Below are 20,399 nucleotides of genomic sequence, written 5' to 3'. Positions count from 1 at the left end.
GCTTGCATGCAAATGGCCCCCTCATCCTGCTCATGTTCAGCTTAATTCAGCTGAAAGGGTGAGCTCCACCATCTCCAGATTGTTTTAATAGAAAATCCTTCAAATTTTTCTAGTGCCTACAGAGTCCACCCTGTTTCTCTAGTGATGGATAGTGTGGAACTTGAAGACCTGTTGTGCAGACTGGAGAAAGCTTAGGAGAAAATGATAACTAGCCAGCTGTTGTTAGTGAAGAGACAAAACTCCTTGATGGATCTTTGGAAGGGTTTTAGAAAATCAGAAAGTCTCTTCCCTAAGGCTCACAGAGATATACTGGTTGTAAATGGGAAATAGTTCAGCTGCTGGAATTCTTGTAACCTCATGCCACGCACCTTAATCAGCTTTGTTAAAGACAACTCTGTGAGAATTATGCTTGGGAGAAAATCACTTTTGGTGTCCAGCAGTGGCAAAAAAAAAAAAAAAAAAAATGACAAAGCTTGCACTTTTGATTCAGGGCAGAGTTAGTTTTGATTGGAAGGGCATGTAAGATTATTATATTTAGTGCATTGAATGAATGCGACTCTTGTGGTTTGTAAAGTGTGGGGTTTTTTTTCCAGCAAAGGTGCTTGAGACTCTTGGGAGTTGTTACCCAATTTGTAATTTTTAACCTACAGAAGGGAGTAAACGGGAAATATATGGCCAGAAAGTGAACCACGTTCATAACTTCAGAAGCAAGCTGTGGTGGTGGTGGGGAGTCTGCAGGATGTAACACTAAAGTCAAGATAATGGCTACACTGATGTGATCAAATCTCCATCTGTTTTTGATGTGCATTGCTCATAAAATTCCTCTCTTTCTCTCTCCCAAGTCTACGGAGTTGCAGGTTTAATCCAAATTTGGGTGGCTTGCTTTAGTCTGTATAGCCATGCTGTTAGCAAGATTAGAAGCCTGGCTGGAAATGGCTTTAACCAGATTTAGTTTATAGGTACAGAAGGGGGGGGGGAGAGGAGAGAATTTAGAGTGGGTTTTTCTACTGTTTAAGGTTTACTAATCCTGCCTCTTCCCCCCCCTAAAATAGTTGTCCGAGATTAATCATCTGACTAATGTGTGTTTTGCATTCAATAAATTATTACTTCTATGTCAGTAGTTCTTCCCCATCAGTGTTCCACTGGGCATCAGAAACTTGAAGATATCCCACAGAATAAGACCTCTAATGCTTTCCTAGAATCCAGGAAAAATACTGTTTCTCCCTTTCTTCGCAGCCCCCTCCCCCTTCAAGGAAAGCATTCCTACAGGTAGGATTTTTAATACCGTATTCTCATTGTGAGGAGCATCTGGGAACCTTCTGCTTAATTGGGAAAATGTAATTAGTGCAAGCAGTTTTCTCCCTTGAAGAAAGAAACAGTCCCTGCTTCTTGTAGCTGACACTTTCCTGACACTGTCTCACAGGGATTGCTTCTCAGATTGTGGGCCATACTTCCGGAGGCAGGTTGTTCCACTGGTTAATTGTTCTAACTGTCAGGAAATTTCTTCTTAGTTCTAGGTTGCTTCTCTCTTTGATTATTTTCCATCCGTTGTTTCTTGTCCTGCTTTCAGGATCTTTGAAGAATAGCTTGACTCCCTCTTCTTTGTGGCAGCCCCTGAGATATTGGAACATTTGTTATCATGTCACCCCGGTCCTTCTTTTCACTAGACTAGACATACTTCTTGCAACTGTTCTTCATATGTTTTAGCCTCCAGATCCCCTAATCATCTTTCTCGCTCTTCTTCTCTGCACTCTTTCCAGAGTCTCAGCCTCTTTTTTTATACAGTGGTGACCAATATAAAACCAGTATAGATTTTTCTTTTTACCTCCTTATTTTATTGGCTTCCTGTCTTTCAAGGCACTTCATTACTTTCCCTCTTCCCTTCCGTTCCCGCCACAAAACTGGCAGCCTTTTTGTGACTTGTATCCTGCAAAACCTCTGCCACTTGCATTGCTACCAACATGTTATTTTCCTTCTGAAATGGCATGCCGAACATTTGCGTTTTGCTTCTCTTGATTCCGGCTGCCATCATCTCTTCTCCTGTCTCTCTTGGGCCCCATCCAATTTAATTAATTATACTTAGTATCTGGCGCAGCTTGTCAAAGTTCGCCTCCCTCCCCCCTCCTCCCCAGCCTCCTTCCAAAGTTTAATGTTTTTTTAATTCCGTTGCTTGCTGCATGGCTAAGTGTTTTCTAAATGACTTAGACTTCATAGTGACAAGAGGCGGCGTTGCATCTGTGCATGCCAGACAGCGAGGAGGCGTAGGGAAGGCTTCCCGCAGCAATTCTCCGGCGTGGTTTCCATAGGGCTACCTTCACTTGCTCCTAAGTGTCGATGGAGACCTGGATTGGTGTCACCCATAGAAGGACCGGATTCAGGCATCAGATCTCCTGCTGCCCCAGCCAGTTTCCCCCCCCCCTACTTTCTGAGAGTCTCTTTTAACTCCTGCTGATCCCAGGTAATATCATCATGCATGGTGTTACAACTCCTGTTGGTTGCTTAAACAGGGAGATTGCTGCAAAGGCCTGCCGTGAACTCCGATGGAGCAAAAGCTAGCTTTCTATTTCAATAAATGCTTAGAAAGTTTCCCAGATTTAGCCTTGATCTCTCCTGCAGCTTTTTAAAACCTCACTTTTACAACCTCCCCCCCCCCCTCCAAGCAGCAATCTTTTCTTAGGAGTCTGGAGGGGGAGGGAGATTGAATTGCTGCTAAGGTAATGCTGAAGATGAAGTAGTACGGATAGGGACCTTAAGTTAGTGTGTCCTGGATAATCCTTTTGAAGAAAATTCAAATACTATTCTCCCAAAGGAGAATATCTAGCTTATGTGTTTATTATAATCTTCCTTCCTTCCTTCCTTCCTTCCTTCCTCCCTCCCTTCCTTCCTCCCTCCCTCCCTCTCTCCCTCCCTTCACACTGTGGTGAAGAATGACACTAAAGCTGGTCCTCAACCCCTGGTCCATGGACCAGTACCAGGCCACAGCATGCCAGCTACCGGTCCGCACAAACAAGCAAAGCCCCATCCGCGAGATGCAGGGAGCACATAAAAGCACGTCCCCGCCGGTCCGCGGAAAAACCTCTCCCCACAGAACGCGTCCCTGGTGCCCAAAAGGTTGGGGGCCTCTGCACCAAAACACCATTTTAGCCTATAGCTTCTCTCCATGTAAGCCAAAGGAAACTGCTAAACACAAGCAACACCATTTCTCTGAATATCCAGTCTTAAATACAAGCATCAGTTTCACAGGCTCATGTTAAATTATAACCCATTTCATGATATCCATCATAGATAACGCAACAACACAGTATAACAATTTACTGGAAAATATCTAAGGTAGTCTCATGCTTCGGGAGGGGCTGTATAGGGCCCTTCGATCTCAGATTTTGCTTTCTTCCCATACAAAGATACGGAATTTAGAATCTAAAATGGAATAGCTGCCTCATTTGTAGACACAATGTTCTAGCGTATCGCCTTTGAGGGTGTTCATTTCCTACTCTTTCTTAAACAGTGCCAATGTAAAGGATATCAAGCCTAAGGACGGGAGGAGTTATTTCAACATAGTTTCTTTGTTGTTATCCTCCTATTGATAGGGATATCATTGCCAGATTAAAGCAACTATCTGCATAACTATTAGATATATCCTGTGAACTGCTCTTTTTCTGCATACCAAAGATTGCAATCTTGCAAAGCTAAGCAGGGTTGAACCTTCTTGATATCTGGATGGGAGATGATGAGAAAAACCCTTGCTCTATATAGACTGGTGTTCAAATTGATTCCAGTTTGCCCCAGTTAAAAATCCTGCCCAGCTGCTGTTCAGACTCCATTGATTCTCCTACTGTTATCCTTCCTCAAATTCTCAAAATTTCTGCATTATTTTTTTTTAAAAACCAAGAATAATGTGGTGGCCATTTTTGGATCAGCGCATACATTTGAATGGGATGTTTTAATAATTGGGTTCATTGTTGCGGTGCAGATTTAAATGCATGGCTTGCATTGAATCACATAGAAGACCAGAAATACTTGAATTTGTCTGTATGAGATTTGACAATAGGAGAGAGAGAAAAAAAAAATTACCTTTTAAAGATTAATTTGCTTTTATCTACTCTGGTCCCATTAAGCTGAAGGCAGCTGGTGTCAAAGGCATAAATGGAGACAGAAGAGTTTGCTTCCAATTGTAGGAGAATGTGTTTTAAACAGCCTCGAAAATGTTTCCCGCTCAGCGGGGTACGGTACACTCAAACAGTTGCATTAACAAGGAAATATATAACAAAGAAAGGGTATTTAGGACGATCCTCAGTATCCCGTAGTAATGAATTTTAAAGTTTTGTAATGAAGTCAAAGGCCTATATTCTTTTCTTGGTGAATAGAAGCTGGTACAGTAACTCCCATTAGCATTAATGGGAATTTGGTTTGCCAAATATAGAAACACAATGGAAGGAGAATGAAAAAGCCCTATCAGACTATCAAGTTCATTGCTCTTCTTAAAACCCAGCTGATTATCCTAAGCAGTTTCACTGGCCAGGGCGTGGGGCTTGAATGGATAGTTCTGTGGCTCTGGTGCAGCTGGGATATAGCCAAGGCTAGCAAGAACCCTTTGGGGTGCTGCTTACTAAAAAACAAGTTAGGAGTAGGCCTGGGGGGTGAAGCTCGTGGCTATACTATGGCTGCAGCTATGCTACAGTGTGTATCGTAATCCTCTTAAGAGGAAGATGAGGAATTCTTTAGAGGCAACAGGCTATAATCAATAAAGGAAAATATTTGTAGCTCAGAGTTGAAATGAGGGATCCTTGATGCTCTCTGAACTTGGTTGTTTTCTTGCAGACGTTTCATTACCCAAACTAGGTAACCTCGTCTGTGCTCATTGGGGAGCACTGATGATGTGACCTCGTTTGGGTCATGAAACATCTGCAAGAAAACCACCAAGCTCAGAGAGCACCAAGGACCCCACAGTCGTCATCCTCCTCCTCCTCCTCCTCCTCCTCCTCCTCCTCCTCCTCCTCCTCCTCTCCACAAACCTCACTCCCTTCTAGCACTGATGATGTTACCTAGTTTGGGTAATGAAATGTCTGCAAGAAAACCACCAAGCTCAGAGAGCACCAAGGACCCTACAGTCTTCCTCTTCCCCTCCTCCCCCTCCTCCTCCTCTCCACAAACCCTTTCTAGCACTGATGATGTTAACTAGTTTGGCTAATGAAACATCTGCAAGAAAACCACCAAGCTCAGAGAGTATCAAGGGCCCCACAATCCTCATCCTCCTCCTATCTACAAACCCCACTCCCTTCTAGCACTGATGATGTTACTTAGTTGGGAATGAAACATCTGCAAGAAAACAACCAAGCTCAGAGAGCACCAAGGACTCCTCAGACAGTACTCAGTATCAGAAAAATGCACACCAGTGTTTTTCTCAACCTTTGGAATTTCAAGATGGGTGCGGTTCCCAGAATTCCCCAGCCAGCTTGCATTAGACTGAATAGACAACATGTTTGCTGGGGAATTCTGGAGCTGAAGTCCACACATCTTAAAGTTGCCAAGATTGAGGAACACTGGTATATACAGTCTATCTTCCCTTAAGCTCTTGTGGAAATGTTTACATTGCTAGACTGTATCTCCCTCTCTTGCTGTTTCTTTTCTTCAGATTAAGGGAAGACACACTATATACTGTATATCTTGATAGATTCTATGCATTGCTTCCTGAACATTGCCAAGCTTCAGAAGTTAGATAACTCCTAAAGCTACTGCACTGTATAGAGTCATTTAAAGTGCAAGACCCCATGTGTCCAATTCCAGGGAGAGGAACGCCATAGAACGAGATCTGACTATCCACAGAATGTGATCTGGCTATCTACTGTATGCCAGGTATTTTTCCAATAAGGAAGGAAGCAGTCCCATTCTCCCTTCAGTATAGAGTATTTGTTGTTGTTGTTGTTAATTGCGAAGTCGTGTCCGACCCATCGCGACCCCATGGACAACGTCCCTCCAGGTCTTCCTGTCCTCTACCATCTTCTGGAGTCCATTTAAGTTCACACCTACTGCTTCAGTGACTCCATCCAGCCATCTCATTCTCTGTCGTCCCTTCTTCTATTGCCCTCCATCTTTCCCAGCATTATGCCCTTCTCCAGTGAGTCCTTCCTTCTCATTAGGTGGCCAAAGTAGTATAGAGTATAATCAATGATTAAAGTCTCCCTCAAGTTGATTTTGATTCCTAAGGAGCTTGTGAACAGATCCATGTTGGGTTTGGGCAGCAATATGATAAAGTTTCACCAGGGCCTAGTTTGTTAATGTATTAGATTTCTTCTCTATCTTTGGTTCAACAGTTCAGGGCAATAGACTCCCTCCTCCCATTTTTCCCAACAGCCACCTCATGAGACAGGTTGGACTGAAAGTGACTGACCCAAGATTGAACAGTAAACCATCAGGTCTGATGGTAGACCTGAACTTGGGTCTCCTGGTGCCAGTCCAACACTTTAACCACTCTACGATGCTATTTGTTTACTTGACTTCTCAAGATAGCCCAGCTCTCCTTGTATTTTTTTAGAGATCTCCCACTCAAGAACTGGCAATTTAGTTTTTCATCAGCAAAGGTCAGCTGGGTGTTCCCCACTGGTAGAACTGAGATACTCCTTTCCTAGATCCACTATTCAGGTACCTCCTTTGATGTGGACATATTTGCTGCATTGTTATCTAGACACTGAGAACATAGATGACAGAGGATACAAGCTCCAATGATGGTGGAGGAGAGACTCTTATGAATAATCATTAGAACTCATTAGTAAAGCAAGATTAGGGAGCCTTTGGTATCTGGTAGCTAAGCTGGGGGCTGTGCCTTAAATTCCCAGGTGCTGGAACAACAGCTATATACCCTCTGCGGGTTGACCTTTCTTGCTATATATTCTCTCTCCATTCCTTGTTTCTGCAAAGCCAGTACAATTTTCCCTCAGCCAGCCTCTTATAAAAATGTATTTGTTGTAATTGGATGGTGTTTATTAGGTGTAATCAGTATTGACTTAGAGGAAAATTGCTGCAATAAAAGCAGGAACTCACCAGCAACCGCACACATATACACTCATCATTGGGGTAGAGAAGAAAAAAAAACCCCATAAAATGCATGCAAAAGATGGATTAGTATTGACAGCTGGTAAATCCACCAGTTCAATGAACTTGAATGAATAAATGATGAAATAAATAAACTGACTCAATAAAGTTGTTTTTGGTAACCCAGCTGAGCTTTATCCCAAGCAGAACATTTAATCCCCTTTCTACATTTTAGATGTATGTCTGAACAAGAGGTCACAAGGATTGCATTCAGATCACTGGTTAGTGGTCAGTACATTGATTAGGTACTTTGGAAGCTCCTCTTTTGCATGTTCTGATTTTTTTAAGGTCCTCTGATCTTGTGATCCCCACCTCGGCTTCTGAAAAATAGAATAATAGAATAGCTGAGTTGGAAAGAACCTTGGAAGTTTTCTAGTCCAATCCCCTGTTCAAATAGGAAATCCTATACCATTTTAGACAAATAGTTGTCCAATCTCTTCTTAAAAGCCACCACCAGTGATGGATCACCCACAACTTATGGAGGCAAGCCGTTCCATTGATTAATTGTTCTCACTGGCAGGAAATTTCTCCTTAGTTCTAGATTGCTTTTCTCCTTGATTAGTTTCCATCGATTGCTTCGTATCCTGCCTTCGGGCCATTGGAGAATGGCTTGACCCCCTCTTCTTTGTGGTAGCCCCTTAGAATATCAAAGAGATATTCTCTCTTTGAGCGAATGAGCATTTGAAGCCCTAAATTTCTCCAGATAACTAGACCTATCTGAATGTGAGGTAGATATTGGAAGATTCAGGATTAGAGGATGTATAGAACATTAGTAGAATGTTGCAGGAATTAATGGAGGGAGGTCTAAATTCTTTGACCTCTCCAATGATTCTTGCGATTCACGCCCGATACAAGAAATTTCCTTAAAACAAGGAGGAACTTTCTTTCTTAGACCAACTGGAGGTGCCCACTCATTATTGAGATGGGATTATAGTTTGGGACATTGATTTAATCATTTTCATGTTGGGTTCCTGATTCAGACTTAATCCTCACCTTTTAGGTCCCAGAGAAAACTATTGATTGTGAAATGCAAACTTCAGCTAACAATTCCTGGAATCAAATAACCACTTTCTGGTATCTGAAAACTTTTCAACTGAATTGACTTATCTTTTTTCTCCCTTCTGTTATGAAACAGAGTTAAAATAGGAGATGATTTGTTAGAAAGTGTCATCTGTTATAATGACCCCAGAGATGCATTTAGAGCTGTGGATTGAACGTAAGAGTGGTGCTTATTGATCAAAGACGAGAGATATATGTGTTCTGTAATCCTTTGTTTTTCATTTACCTGGTTGACTTTTATTGTATGATTCATAGCTTTGGGGGGGAAAGGAAAGGTGGGGGAAGAGGAAAACAATAGAAAAATATTTATCTCATTTTTCCCTTTTACTATACTGAAGAATATAGGCAGCATTTCAGTTGTGAATTCTTCTCACCTTAGTCAACTGTATTATTTCAAGTTTTGCCTCTCCCTTCCCACAAATGACACTATGGGACTAATCATATCAATTTAGTGCCCAGGTTTGTCTTAAGGGGTTTTGATGATGTATATGTAGGAGTTTGACTATCCGAAGCTCTCTTTCTAAAAACACTCAAGAATAGGGTTATTGTTCACAAACAATGAAGATGGCGTGTTCCTTTGAGCATTCATTTTTCTGTAGAGATTGCAGAATTCTATTATCCATCAAAGGTTCATGTGAAGAAGCATATGTCTTTAAGCTGTGTGTGTATTTGTGTATGTGCTTGTGTCTGTAAGTAGTTGAGTAGGGCTTCACTCAGGATTGTAGAGAGTTGATTTAATGCTATATGGAAGATTAATGCGCGCACACACACACACACACACACACGCTGATATATGCACATAAAGACATTAGTTTCACGCATAACTAGCTCGGCAAACTGGATGGTGGAACTCTGTAGGAATTCAGTCACATATTGCAAACATACAGAGGTCAAGGTGGGTTATGTGTGTGAAAGCATACAACGTGCCTCAAAAGGGCTTACATCTGGATGATTTATTATCCACAATAAAGGTAAAGGTTTTCCTTGTCCAGTTGTGTCCGACTCTAGGGACGGTATTCCTCTCCGTTTCTTAGCTGAGGGTAACAGTGTTGCCTGAAGACATTTATGTGGTCATGTGGCCACCATAATTATACACCATGGCACATAGTACACTGTTACTTTCCCACCCAAGTGGTATCTATTTATCTACTCGCATTTGCATGCTTTCAAATGACTAGGTTTGGTAGGAGCTGAGGCAAGTAACGGGGCTCACTCTATCACACGGCAGTTGGGTCTTGAACCCGCACTGTCATCTTTCCAGCTGACAAGCTCGGTGTCTAACTGCTGAGCTATCGTGCCTCCTTCCTAATGCACAATAAATATACCATACAAAATGGTTATAAATAGGATGGGAACCTTTTTGGACACCTAAATGTGGTCCTTGGTTGAATTGCCCCTTATACCCTGAAGCAAAATGTAATATTTCTGTGTATGTAGTCTGGGAGAGATGGATAACCAGGGTGAACACTGAAAGCGATGTTTGATCCCTTTATGTTTACTATTTATTCATATTTATTATTCATGCATTCAAGCACAAATGTTAGGCCTGGACCCCAGTGGTATATTTGCATTTTATTTTAAGTGTGATATTTTTCCTACCTACTACCCAATTTTGTAAACAGGGATCTGAAGCGCTGCCATTTCCATGCTGTTTCTATCATCCAGGCCGTCTCATTCCCTTTCTCTTCGTTTTAGGGAAAGAGATTTTTCTAACACAGAAAAGTGATATTTGAATATGTTTCCCCAAGGCAATCAATTTACTTTTAATTTGTCTGGAACTAAGCCTTCCTTTGTTGCAAGGAGAAAGTGCTGTAAAATTTATTAGCTTCCGGGAAGATTTTGAAATGAATTTTTTTTAATGATCGTGGTGTTTGCTAGTACCCGGGAAAGATGCCGTTACTGATTGCACCATATGGTTGCCAAAAGTACACCAAAGTTTACCACTGCCTTGAAAATCTCTGTCTTCTTGTTTTAAAGCAGGATTCTACCCTACACCTAAAATAGGGCTAATTAATGGTTATGCTTCTTTTATTTCTTTGGTTCCAAAATAGGTTGGGATGGAAATAAAGTCATTCCTACTCCGTGAATCTTCTTCCGTCCTTTTTAATCTGCTACCTTAATGCTGTGGCTTCATAATAATAATAATTCATAATAGTAGTAAAGTTGGAAGGGACCTTGAAGGTCATCTAGTCTAACCCCCTGCTCAGGCAGGAAACCCTACACCATTTTGGACAAATGGCTGTCCAGTCTCTTCTTAAAAACTTCCAGTGTTGGAGCATTTACTGCTTCTGGAGGCAGGCTGTTCCACTGGTTAATTGTCCTAACTGTCAGGAAGTTTTCTCCTTAGTTCTAGGTTGCTTCTCTCCTTGATTAGTTTCCACCCATTGCTTCTTGTCTTGCCTTCAGGTGCTTTGGAGAATAGCTTGACTCCCTCTTCTTTGTGGCAGCCCCTGAGATATTGGAACACTGCTATCCTGTCCCCCCTCGTCCTTCTCTTCATTAAACTAGACATACCCAATTCTAGCAACCATTCCTTATATGTTTTAGCCTCCAGTCCCTAATCATCTTTGTTGCTCTTCTCTGCACGCTTTCTAGAGTACACAGTACACAGCTTCAGCTGTGGTTATATTTTGCATTCTGGTGCAAAGACCACATATTTCATTTGAGCTAGTTCTGTGTTTCCCTGAAAATAAACCACACACCGAAAAAAAGACCTACCCTGATTTGTGGGGGTGGGACTAATATAAGCCCTACTCCAAAAATAAGCCCTAATTAGGACCCTGCCCACTCCTTCCCACCTGGCTGCCACATACGTGTTGGTGGTTCTCTTATATACAATTATAGGAATGTTTTAAGGTACACAGAAGAATGTTTAGTTTTGAACCATGTACTACTGAAGTAGAACTGCGTACGAATGATGAACATATTCTTGCTAAAGTATATAAAATTTTTCAAATTTTATTGAAATTTGAAATGGAATAAAACAAAGAATGTGTGATAAAATGGCTAAAATATTGGTTGCAAAGAACAAATGGAACAGTGACAGATAGGTGGTCCTACTGAGAACACAAAGAGTTGGATGGCATCATGGGTGTGTTTGTGTGATTCGACCCTATCTCACCTGTGACTTGGTCAGAAATTTTGGGCTTGGTTGTGGTTGTAAGGACTAGAGGACTACCTGTAATAGATTACAGGTTACACAATCCAGTGGATACGAATTGTATAAATGCAAGTTATAGATAAATGCAGCTCAGCCCATCATTTTTGGGGACGGAGTGAGCGGCTCGGCTTGATGTTCTGGTGTTCAATATTGATAGATAACTTCATGGTTGTCTGCTCCTGATTCTTTAGCTTCTAAAAAATTGGATTTGGACTGGACAGCATTTCAAATAGAGAACTGTCCTTTAAGAGTCCTTCAAATAGAAGATTGGCTTCAATAAAATAAGACACAACACCTCCCTTGTTAAGTTGTCTTTTGAAAGGGAAGCTTTAGTGTCTAAATGCGCCGCCCAAGGGTGTTTTAAGAGCACATCTTGGTGAACAATGAGTTCCTCACCAGATACATGGAACCTGTCATACGATGATGGATACGTGCATCAGGAGGAAATTATAGATATTTAGCTCAGAGTTTGGCAGGTTGAAATTAAAGAGAAGATAAACGGATCACCAAGGTTTCTTTGGAATAGCACAGTAGAATTTGGGACTTGAGGAGGAACATATACTAATGTTGGCTATCATTTTCATTTTGCTCAGGAAAAAAAATGATAGCAACCTAGAAGATGTGCGGGTAGGTTTTGCCTCCCAGTTCCCAAATTTTGCAATTTTGCCAAGTGCACAAAGATGGACTTCTCGCTTTCATTTTTATTGTTCTTTGCAATGTATGTGTTTCAGTGTGTTTCTGTGCAGATGTACTGTGTGTATTGAGCATTTCCATATATGCTTGTTTGAAACCTGAACATTTATCCTTAAGGAACACCAAATTACTTAAATCCCAATAGTCGCATTCTCTAGTTCACAAAAATTAGGCATATAATTTTACCTTCTCAAGTTATAGGGAGAAGAAGCAAGACCGAATAACACAGAATTATTTCCTACAGTGCAAAAATCGCAACAGCTAGAAATTTTTTTTTTTAAAAAAAGAAGAACCCTATAAAAATGCTGATTTCTGCATATCGCACTAACTGCAGCACTTGTGCAAAATAGGCATGGCTCAGTATTTAGTTAAAGGCAAAGAGCAAGATAGCCATTAATACCTTTTTTTAAAAAAATAGAAAATAGAAGACTAATAGAAGAGAATATCTATAGTTCTGGCTTGAATTGGTGTTCTCTGAGCTTGGCTATTGGCTTGCAGACGTTTCATTACCCAACTAGGTAATATCTTCAGTGCTAGTGAGTATGAGGTTTGCTGCCAGTTGATATTCAGTAGCTTGCCCTGCCGGTTTTAGTGGGGTTGTGGTTCCTGTACTGTTTCCTGCCTCATTGTTTGTGTGGTGCTAATCCTTGCTTATCTGTATATGGGCTATTGAAGGGGATGTGTTTTAGTTTTTCAGGAAAAAAAATCAGGAAGAAAAGAATTCTCTAATCAAGGAACCTCTGAGGAGAAAACCACACCTCCACCAAGCTACTGTTTTTAAAGAGGCAGGGCAAGCTACTATATAGTAGTGGCCAAAATTGTGGAAACCTTTTGGGAAAAGTGTATTTTTGAGGTTTGATGGCTAAGAACACCACTTTTTTTGGAGTAGTACCATAAAATTATATATCAATGGAAAGATAATTTAATCAAGAATGTAATGCAACAAAGTTTGTTCAATTATCTGTACTGTATTCTATGAAAAGTGATAACCAAATAACCCGAAAAAGGAAGCATAACTTGCTTAGGTTGATCTCAGGTAGCTTTCCTTCATCTGATTGTAGCCAATGAGCACGAGTGTTTAGAGAGCCAATCAGATCACAGTAGGATTCAGTTATTGATGTCCTGTATTGAAGCTGAGAGGAGGACGTGCGTCAGTGTGTTATGTGATCACTGTCAAGTTGGTTGGGGGTTTTTTTGCATTCTTTCATTTAGTGAGCTTGTAAAACGTAATAAAATTAAAGTCATGGTGCCAAGAGTTGACTGGTTGCCCAGAAAGCGATGTAAAATAGTATTATTAAGTGAACAAGGCTACAGTTATAAAGAAATTAGAAGAAAAATGGGTGGAAACTTAACCAAAGGTGGCATTTCTACTGTACACTTTTCCCAAAAGGTTTCCACGATTTTGGCCACTACTGTATATAAACAGCACCAAGACTCAGACTCTCTTGCACTGATAATGTCACATAGTTGGGTAATGTAAGGTCTGCAAGCAAACAACCGAGCTCATATCCTCCACAGGGCTTTTCTAGCTCACGAGAACAAAACCAGTATGTTTAATGAACCCATCAACAATTCTTAGGCAGAAGTCTCTCTGTGTGCGTGTGTCTTGTAGCAGGAATCTCAGTATCTTACTTCTAGTGTTATTGTTTGGATTGCTCTTTATGTGATGCAGCAGAGAATATTCTTGAGATGTGGGATTCTAAGCAGTCGGTTCTTTCTTTGCGGCTTCCCTCCCTCTGCTTTCTAAGCCAGTTTCTTAAGGTTTGCTTTTCAGCAAGTATATTCTCTCTAAGTCCCAAAGCCGCTCACAGATATACATTTTGCTGCATTGGGCTGTGTGCTGAGAATTTTTATTAGCTGCTGCTGCTGCTTCTCCTTTTTTTTGGGAGGGGGGGTGCTGCTGCTGGAGTGTGGTGGAAATACAAATGGAGCCGAAAAGCTGGAATTAATGTGCAGATACACTGAGCATCTCAATGAACGGTCCTCAGCCAGTTGGGCTGCGAATCCTTAGCGAACTTGGCAACAACAGGGTTGAAAGTTTGCTACTGTCAAACCTTGAAGGCGTAATTCCACTCTGCTTGGTTAGCATTAACCCTTTGCGGCTTGCTTGGAAAAGGAGAGCGGAGTGATGTTAGGAGATGATGGCCCATTAAAGAAAAAGAGCTTTTCTTAAGAGATTTGGCTGAATTCCAAGACGGGAAAGTGCACGCCAAAATTACTCTGGGCCAGGAGAAAATGTTCTATTTCAGCTGCATCAGAAAATGCCTAGCGAGGGTGAGACTATTTGTCAATCAACCCCGCTGCCGACAATGGCTTTTCAGTTTCTCATGCAGAAACGGATCCCATCATCTGCTGTTTACTTGGAAATGCATGCCAGAGGTTGAACTGCAGACTATCTGTATGTGCTCCAACCTGAAGTGAAGGAGATTATATTTCAGGATGGAGATAAAGTATCAAAGAGAGGGAGAGGGAGGGAGAGAGAGAGGGGGGGGAGAGGGATGGAAGGGAGGGAGAGAGAGGGACAGAGAGAGAAAGAGAGAGAGATGGAGAGAGATGGACAGAGGGAGGAACAAAGAGAGAGAGGGACAGAGAGAGAGAGAGAGATGGAGAGAGATGGAGGGAGGGAGGAACAAAGAGAGAGAGAGGGGGAGAGAGAGAGAGAGAGACCGAAAGAGGGAGAGAGATGGAGGGAGGGAGGGGGAGAGAGAGAGAGAGAGGAGAGGGAGACGGAGGGAGGGAGGGACAAAGAGAGAGAGAGGGGGACACACAGAAAGAGAGAGAGGCAGAGACAGAAATAGGGAGGGAGAGGGAGGGAGAGGGAGGGAGGGAGAGAGAGAGAGAGAGAGAGAGATCACATGGCTCTCTTGTAAAAATATCCTTCTTTTCAAGACTTGGTTGCTTGAATTTAGTTAACACACTAATGTTAAAATGGATGACCAGGTACACTGCTTGTCTTTTGTCCAAGCAGTTGTGTATGTGAGTGTGCATTTTTCCAATGCTTTCTTTTTAAAAGGATCAGAAATGTTTATATCAGGGTGTCCAACCTTGGCAGCTTTAAAACTTGTGGACCTTGTGGCACAAGGATCCAGGCCCATTCCGTGAGCTGCTCAAAGCTACTTCTTTAATGTTGCAGTGCCTATTTACCAGAATCTGACCAGACTGACCGCATTCTCTTGGGCACAGTCAGATAAGGCTTCAGGTTCTCTGTGGGAGGTAAGACCTGTGCTGTTTCCTGTTAGGCAAGGACTCTAAGCTGAGCCCCCTCTTCACATACATACCCCACTCCTGCTGGAGATTCCACCCCAAAGACAGAGACTTCCTTGAGTTGAACTTTGACTCTTGGTGACTTTATGGACCCATCCAAGTTGTTTTCATTGCTACAGTTTATGGAAAGGCACCTTCTGGGATGATTTTTTTGTTCTAGTTTTCCAGCCCAGTTTACACTTATTGAGTTTCTGTGGAAGTATGAACCAGGTCTGACCCTCCGTCTCTATTCCGGATCAAGTGAGGTTGCTTAGGTTCTGCCCCTCGCTGTGAATAGAGGCATCCGGAGATCTGCAAAGAATCTGTACTAATTCAAGAAGAAATTGACTAAAACATTAGACAGGAAGGAGTGAGAATCTGTAAACTTAATTGTGGAGTTGATACCTGGATATCTCACATTGGGCAGGGTTGAAAGCCCCATGCCTTTTAGCGCTGGCATCGTGAAGGGTGGTGGTGGAAATGCTGACTTCACAAACACGGGTTTAATTTATTTCACATTGTAACTTGTTTGCCTCCAGCTGTTTCTTTTCTGACAGGCACAGCAACAGCAGTAAGAAATGCCAACTGACACGGTAGTCTGTTGAAAGTTGAACTTCGACTTGTAAAAAGAAGTGGGGGGGAGGAGAAGGGGGAGCCGCTGGGATTAAAAACAACCCTTTAAAATGTCATTTCACAAACGTCTGCAGCTTGTTACAGGAAACGGGAGGCATTTCGTAGAGGAGAGTGAACAAATGGCAACTTTTCTGTTCTATGGGCAAATTTACGGAGTGCGGATTCATGGAGTCCTCCCCAGGAAATTTGGAAAATGCGACTTGAATATTGATCGTAATTTCTTAGGACTCTTTTTTTTTATTGAAAATTTTTGAAATTTTTACAAAAAGAAAAAAAAAACAACCCTACCCATCCCACCCCAACCCTCCCACTCCATCCCCCAACCTTCCCAGAGCTGAATATAGGCTTAATTAGAATTTCTTAAAATCTTAAAAAAATTGAAAAAGTATAAACCATAGATAAGTCTAAATACATTACATGAACAAGTTATAAAGTAATTAACAATAATATATATGTAAAAAAAGCATAAATATTAAAAAAGAAAAATGCTTAAAAGGAAAAAAAATAAGAAAAAAGAAAGAAGAAAAGAGATATAAAAAAGTAAAATAAAAATAAAAAATATAAGGAAAGAGAAAAAAATACAATCTATAAAATATTAAAATTTATATATAAGTTATTAAAAAACTAAGTATTTTTTACATCCAACTTATGTTGTATAAAATCTATCCGTTTTTCCCATACCGCAAAAAACTTCTCTTGCGATTGATCCTTTAAGAAAGCCGAAATCTTTGCCATTTCCGCCAAGTAAGAAACTTTAAGAAACCACTCTTGCAAAGTAGGCAAAGATTCCTTCTTCCAATATTGCCCTACTAACAACCTTGATTTCTTAGGACTCTTGATGCCTCTGTGTCAGCCCTTTGAGGTCGCCCAGACAAAAAAACCAAAACCAGGAATGGTAACCCAAATCTGATCTTGCAAAGTCTTCATGCCTTTTGGGGTAGTCCTTGGCTTAACAACAGTTCATTTAGTGACTGTTTGAAGTTACAAACGGCGCTGAAAAAAGTGACTTTGGATCGTTTTTCACACTTAACGACCATTGCAGCATCCCCCTGGTCACGTGATCAAAATTCAGACGCTCGGCAACATTTATGGCGGTTGCGGTGTCCCAGGGTTACGTGATCCCCTTTTGTGACCTTCTGGCAAGCAAAGCCAGATTCACTTAACAACGATGCTACTCACTTAACAAAGGGAGTGATTCACTTAGCAACAGAAACCTTGGGCTCAGTTGTGGTTGTAAGTCGAGGACTACCTGAATTAAGGAGAGAGGGGCAAAGAGCAATATATACCCAATAAGTTAATCCCCCCTCCCATCCCATCCCCCACCCCAGATTTTGTTTCAACCAAATCCTGGAGCAAAAGAAATATCCTAGGTTCTGGCTTGCTAAATCCACCGGAAGAGTGTGACCGAGCTTCTTGTACAGGAACTCTTTGTTTCCTATATGAAACGAAACACATTTCATGCATCCCTTTAATAACCTTCTCGTCTTCTTTTGTCTCCTGACCTTAGATCAGAGTGAAGGATTCCACTGTCGAGAAGAGTGTCGGATCCTTGGCCATTCTGACCGATGCTGGATGCCCCGGAATCCTGCCCCCGCCCGGGCCAAATCTCCTGAACATGGAAGGAACGTCATGTCCCTCTCTATAGGAGCTTCCAGTGTGGATACAGAGCTTTACGAAGACTCTAGCACAAAGAGAACTTTTGCAACTTTTGGCAAAGACAGGAGTGAACCCGTTTCTGAGGAACGGGGCCCAGTCACTGTCAAAGGTAAAAGGACATTGGATCCACCCATCTGTAGCCCAAAGGTGAACGGGGCCGTCCGGGAGGCTGGGAATGGTTGTGAAGCTATCAGTCCCATCACCTCGCCCGTCCATTTGAAGAGTCCCTCGTCCAGCAAAGCGTTGGTGTCCTATAGCATATTTCACTGCCCGTCCAGTCGCGACTTAGAGCCGTTTGTAACCAATGGTCCCTCCAGGCCTATGGAAGCAGAGCCGAGGGGCTTGGACAGTGAGACCACAGTGCATGAAATTAACCCTCTTCTACAAGAATGTAGAGAGAAAGACTCACCCGGCGTGAAGAGGCTAAAGGATATTGTACTCTAAGCGGTCCCGCAGATGGAACAAACCCAACGCATCCGTCACCAAACACAATTCACCATTTTTAAGAGCTTACTGACAGTTCACCAGGCAAAAGTTGCTGTATTTAGAAGCTTTCCTTCAATGTATTGTTTATAAAAATGAAGCAATCGTTAATGTGACAATCTCATATGGTTCATCAGGGGGCTAGTGAAGCAAAATGAACACCATTTTTATTTTCCTTTCCCCCTATTTCCTCTCTAGCCGGGTAAGTGACGTAGGGCCCTTTGGGTTGACGGAAGTATTATCCATAAAGTGTTTGGAATTCCCGGTGGGTTTTTTTTCCAGATAAAGCAACCTTGGCAAGAAATGGGTTGACAATTGGGTCTCTGGCGAATTTTGGGGGGAAAAGCCCTCCGATTCTGTCTTAGGAGATCTGTAATGTGGTGCCCTTGATTTAGATGGGGGGCAGCTGTGTACTAGGAACTTGGTTGTACTTATTCAGGACCTCTTGATGTGGGCAAAGTGCCTCCCCCTCATTAGGGTTCAGTGTGAAAACAAACAAACAAAACCATTTGTAGTCGATACCTAATCCTATGGAGCTCCTGATCTGCCCTGTATCTGGAGTGAATTCATATTCTAAGATGGTGCTCTTTTGCTATGAATCTCCCTTCGATCTGGAGAGCTTTCTGCTACCCCATGCTTCTCTGTACTATTATCGTATTTGATATCGCAAAATCCTGTGTGTCGAGTGTTGGGGGGGGGGAAAGGGCTTTTCAAGTTTTTGGGTTCTTTTTTTGTTGTTGTAATTGTGGTTGTGGTTGTGTTCTATGAACAACAATCTAAGACTTGGGGAACCTGCAGAAATTTAAGAGTCCCAGTTTCTGATCATTTAGCCAGGTGAAAAAACTGTGCAGTTTTTTCTTCTTCTTTTATTTCTATACCTTGTTTGCAAAAGATGCAAAGTGCTGAGGTCAACTTCTTTCTTTCTTTTTTTCTTACAACCTCAAGGAAGGGTATGATGTTATTTCTCCAAACTTTGATTTCCAGGTGTTGACCTTGCCTATACATTACTCTTTTGGCTTATCTAGAGACCAGTGAACTGAGCTTAGAGCTTAATAAGTCATTCCTGTATACCAGTGGTTCCCAATCTTTCTGGCACAGGGACTGGTGAATTTTTCCACGGATTGGGGGTGGTGGTGGTTTCAGTTTCATTCACTCGCCTATCACTCACCTCCAGCTGTGTAGCCCAGTTCCTAACAGGCCATGGACCAGTACCGGTCCATGGTCCAGGGGTTGTGGACCCCTGTTATATACTATAAGGTAAGCATTCATTCCATAAGCATCCTATCCTAAGTAATGCACTAACTACGTGTATTGTCTTGTTTGTATGTAGTTTGGGTAGCCCAGTGGCCCAGATCATTGTACTTCATGTTGGGCTAAAATCTGCCTTGCGGTTTCTCAGAAGTGTTCTTTCCTTGCCAAAGACGCTTCTGTTTTTCTACCTTAACTCTCAGGGTGCTTGGGAATTTCCCTTGGTGGTGATTTGATTCAGCTTTCTTGTGGAGATGGTAGAGGATGTTATTGTTAGTACTGTTATTTTCTTTTACACCTCCTTCCATCTCTCTGAAGTCCGCCTGTTCCAACCATACTTCCTATTTGAAGAAACCCGGGAGAGGATTTCTCTCCTGCCAGCTTCCCTTGAAATTTAAGGTAAGTTAAGGTGTAAGATACCTGATATGCTCTAAAGCAGGGGTCCCCAACCCCCAGTCTGTGGACCAGCACTGGGCCACGGCAGGCCAGCAACTGGTCCGCACAAACAAGCAAAGCCCCATCCATGGGATGCAGGCAGCACACAAAACCACGCACCCTCCGGTCCACAGAAAAATCTCTCTCCACATAACCGGTCCCTGGTGGCCAAAAGGTTGAGGACCTCTGCTCTAAAGGTAGTCCTTGATTTACAACCATTCGTTGAGTGACTGTTCAAAATGACCACAGGGACTTGCGACCGTTTTCCACACTCATGACCGTTGCAGCATCCCCATGATCACATGATCAAACTTTAGATGGTTGGTTGGCCACTGGTTCGTCTTTGTGATAGTCGCAGTGTTCTGGGATCATGTGACCAACTTTTGCCACCTTCTGACAAACCCAAGTCAATGGGGAAGCCCGATTCACTTGACAACTGGGTTACTAACTTAACAACTGCAGTGATTCACTTAGGAACCGTGGCGAGAAAGGTGATAAAATAGGGCAAAACTCCCTTAACAACCATCTTGGGCTCAATTTTGGTCGTAAGTGGAGGACTACCTGGAGTGAGGTGATGGTGGTGGTGGTGGAATCTGGCTGGACATTTGCATGCATCCTTCTGCCACTTTGTAATGAAATCTGTGCAAGGACATCTCACGTCACCCATGGAAGTTCTCCAAAATTCTCCTTGCCTTTGGAA

The 20,399-nt window shown here is 42.2% G+C and overlaps 1 protein-coding gene across 2 annotated transcripts in view; it reads left to right on the top strand.

The window, feature by feature from the left end:
• PCDH19 (protocadherin 19) overlaps nt 1–19,818 on the top strand; it is a 105,085-nt gene extending 85,267 nt beyond the window's left edge. For both annotated transcript variants that reach the window (XM_039330229.1, XM_039330220.1), the window contains exon 5: nt 17,385–19,818. In XM_039330229.1, the coding sequence (XP_039186163.1) occupies nt 17,385–17,977 (593 nt within the window). In that variant the 3' untranslated portion in view covers nt 17,978–19,818. The remainder of the gene's footprint in view (nt 1–17,384) is intronic.
• The last annotated feature ends 581 nt before the right edge of the window (nt 19,819–20,399 follow it).

Source organism: Crotalus tigris, unplaced genomic scaffold, assembly GCF_016545835.1.
Source record: "Crotalus tigris isolate CLP2741 ecotype Arizona unplaced genomic scaffold, ASM1654583v1 scf7180000017622.5263843, whole genome shotgun sequence".
Taxonomy (NCBI): Eukaryota; Metazoa; Chordata; class Lepidosauria; order Squamata; family Viperidae; genus Crotalus; species Crotalus tigris.
The sequence above is the reverse complement of the archived record's forward strand: the minus strand, read 5'-3'. Positions and strand labels throughout refer to the sequence as shown.